The 2,500-nt window shown below is 39.3% G+C and overlaps 1 protein-coding gene across 2 annotated transcripts in view; it reads left to right on the top strand.

Moving 5' to 3' along the window:
• Nucleotides 1-2,500, top strand: part of LOC137980487 (calpain-9-like) — a 46,607-nt gene that overhangs the window by 36,062 nt on the left and 8,045 nt on the right. For both annotated transcript variants that reach the window (XM_068827945.1, XM_068827946.1), the window contains exon 15: nt 1,744-1,765. In XM_068827945.1, coding sequence (XP_068684046.1) covers nt 1,744-1,765 — 22 coding nt within the window. The remainder of the gene's footprint in view (nt 1-1,743; nt 1,766-2,500) is intronic.

The following is a 2,500-nucleotide window of genomic DNA, read 5'->3' on the forward strand; positions in this document are numbered from 1 at the left end:
AGAAAAGGTAACAATGCAAAGAACTCTGCAATTCGCAGATTTTTCTTTGCTATCGAAAGAACCCAGTTGAATGAAGCGCATGCGTAGTAAGTTAAAAAATTGCGATTGACGGAATAGCTTTCTCGGAGATACGCCTATTTCTCGAGAACCACTCGTTAGAATTTGACGAAATTTGGCACGAAAATACTTTAGGAAGCAGGTAACTGGAGCGTTGAAAAAAATTTGAACTTTAACCGAGGAAATTGTAGATTTTCCAGTGAGCCTTCAACAAGGGATAGTTAAAGGTCTCTCTGTCAAGTTATTAAAATAGTGTTAACTTGTGAGCATCGTTACAAGCTTGTTGCATGCAGTTTATAAAGAAAATCTTACGACCAGATTTTCTGCAAATAAACAAATCCTATTTTAAAGGCCTGTTTATATTTATTCATGTTGCCTTGGCCTTGGTTGAGCACCGGGCTGTCACGCGGGAGGTCGTGAGTTCAACTCCGGCCGGACCAGCACTCAGGGTCTTAAAATAACGGAGGAGAAAGTGCTGCCTTTGTAATTACATCTGCAAATGGTTAGACTCTCTAGTCTTCTCGGATAAGGACGATAAGCCGGAGGTCCCGTCTCACAACCCTTCAATGTTCATAATCCTGTGGGATGTAGAAGAACCCGCACACTTGTCGCAAAGAGTAGGGCATGTAGTTCCCGGTGTTGTGGTCTGTCTTCTGTGGTGTATCATACAGAGGGCCATGTGTTAGAAAACTCTTTGCTGGGTTAATGATGTATTACCCTCTCAAAATAAAGAACATTGTATTGTATTGTATTGTATTGTATTGTCAGCTTAACTATCAAAAAACCGAAGTTTATGTTAAGTTGCTTGCTACCATTTTTGGTGACCAAAGAATCAAAGGTTTTAGAGAAAAAGGTAAATGAAACAAAGCTATCAAAAACTGCGTTCAGTCGCCTTAAGCCATAATTTAATTATGGCCTAAATTTAGACTTCAAAATGGTAAATTCAAAATTTGGTTAAAATAACCACATTGCTAGGTAACCTCAAAACACAATATAGCAGTGCATATTACGTAGAAGGGATAGACAGACAACTAAACAATCACTGCGAGACAATCCCAGGTTCTTCGTTCTATTACGAGGCTTCCGAATCCAAGTGACTAGGTTTTTATTGGTTGCGGGCTTCAAGATTCCTAGAGCTACAATCTTACACATTCCTACTAAAATAGTTATAACCACCTGTGTCCCCTGAGAATTTCAACTGTGAAAAAGCCAGGCTGCTATGCGGAAAATGAAGACCAAATATGAAGAAAGACCCTGCAATAATTCACCAAAAATGACCTTCAGTGAGGTCATGACTTCCACTGACTTCCTTCTTCCTTCTTCTTCCAATGATTTCCACTGAGATCCACTGCGAACAACAGGAATGGTGTCTTTTGCTAGTCATAATTCCATAATTCACTTTTTTCTGGGGTCTTCGTTTCCTGCAAAATGACCTGCATGTGCAAACCAAGACCTCGCGTTAATTCCCTAGAAAAAACTCGCGAATTTTAAACGGCAGGGAAACAAGGGAAAGTACATATTTTACCATCTACTGTTTTGATTTTTTCCTGGAAGGTTTTAGTTTTTTAGGTCTTAGTTTTCCACACACCATTGTAGTTTTGAAAAGTTTTTAAATCTTGATTTTTGAAACAAAAAAGGGTTTCAACTCTGACTTGCTAATAGTTGATTTTTTAATTTCTTTCCCAGGAGCATCATAGATCTCAAAGATGTATCTTTTATGCTGCTGTAGTTCTTTCCGCGGTTGAACTTAGCTCTTGTTTCAGGAAAATCCCAGGTGGTCTGGGATTTCACTTCTTCCCGACCGCGCGCCGTTTTACCAACTTAAGGGAAACTAGAAATCGTAAACATTCCGATCCTTGCAGATGGCCCCAGAAATATTGGGATAAACGAAGTTATTTCACATTTAACAACACATCTAATTTCTTCCCGAATGGAGACGACATCGACAGTTATAAACCATTTTTATTATGGCAATTGATTCCTTGGATTCATTCCTTGGCCCCCTCTCGGCGAATAGCCACAGACATCAGTGTTTTTTTTGTGGGTGATCGAAGGCGTTGATCGAGGATCGAGCACACGTCTTTATGGGACAGCGGTCGAAGAGTGTAGCACGTCTTGAGAGCTACATGTTTTACCAATACATAAACAAACCTAAACATTCATTAAAGCTAACCTTAGGCCTAAAAACTCTTGTTTACGTCTAATTAGGCTTAAGGTTAGCTCAAATGAATGTTAAGGTTTGTTTCTGTATTGGTAAAACATGTAGCTTACAAGACGTGCTACACTCTTCGACCGCTGTCCCATAAACACGTGTGCACAATAGTCAATCAAAGTCTTCGATATACCTTCAACCTTTTTTGGCCCTTAAAACTCACTGAACGCATGCAAATCATTCTGAATGTACAAAACAATTTAAAAGGGCAGTGTTACGCAATTTTAGTCA

The sequence above is a fragment of the Montipora foliosa genome, chromosome 12 (genome assembly GCF_036669935.1).
Source record: "Montipora foliosa isolate CH-2021 chromosome 12, ASM3666993v2, whole genome shotgun sequence".
NCBI lineage: Eukaryota > Metazoa > Cnidaria > Anthozoa > Scleractinia > Acroporidae > Montipora > Montipora foliosa.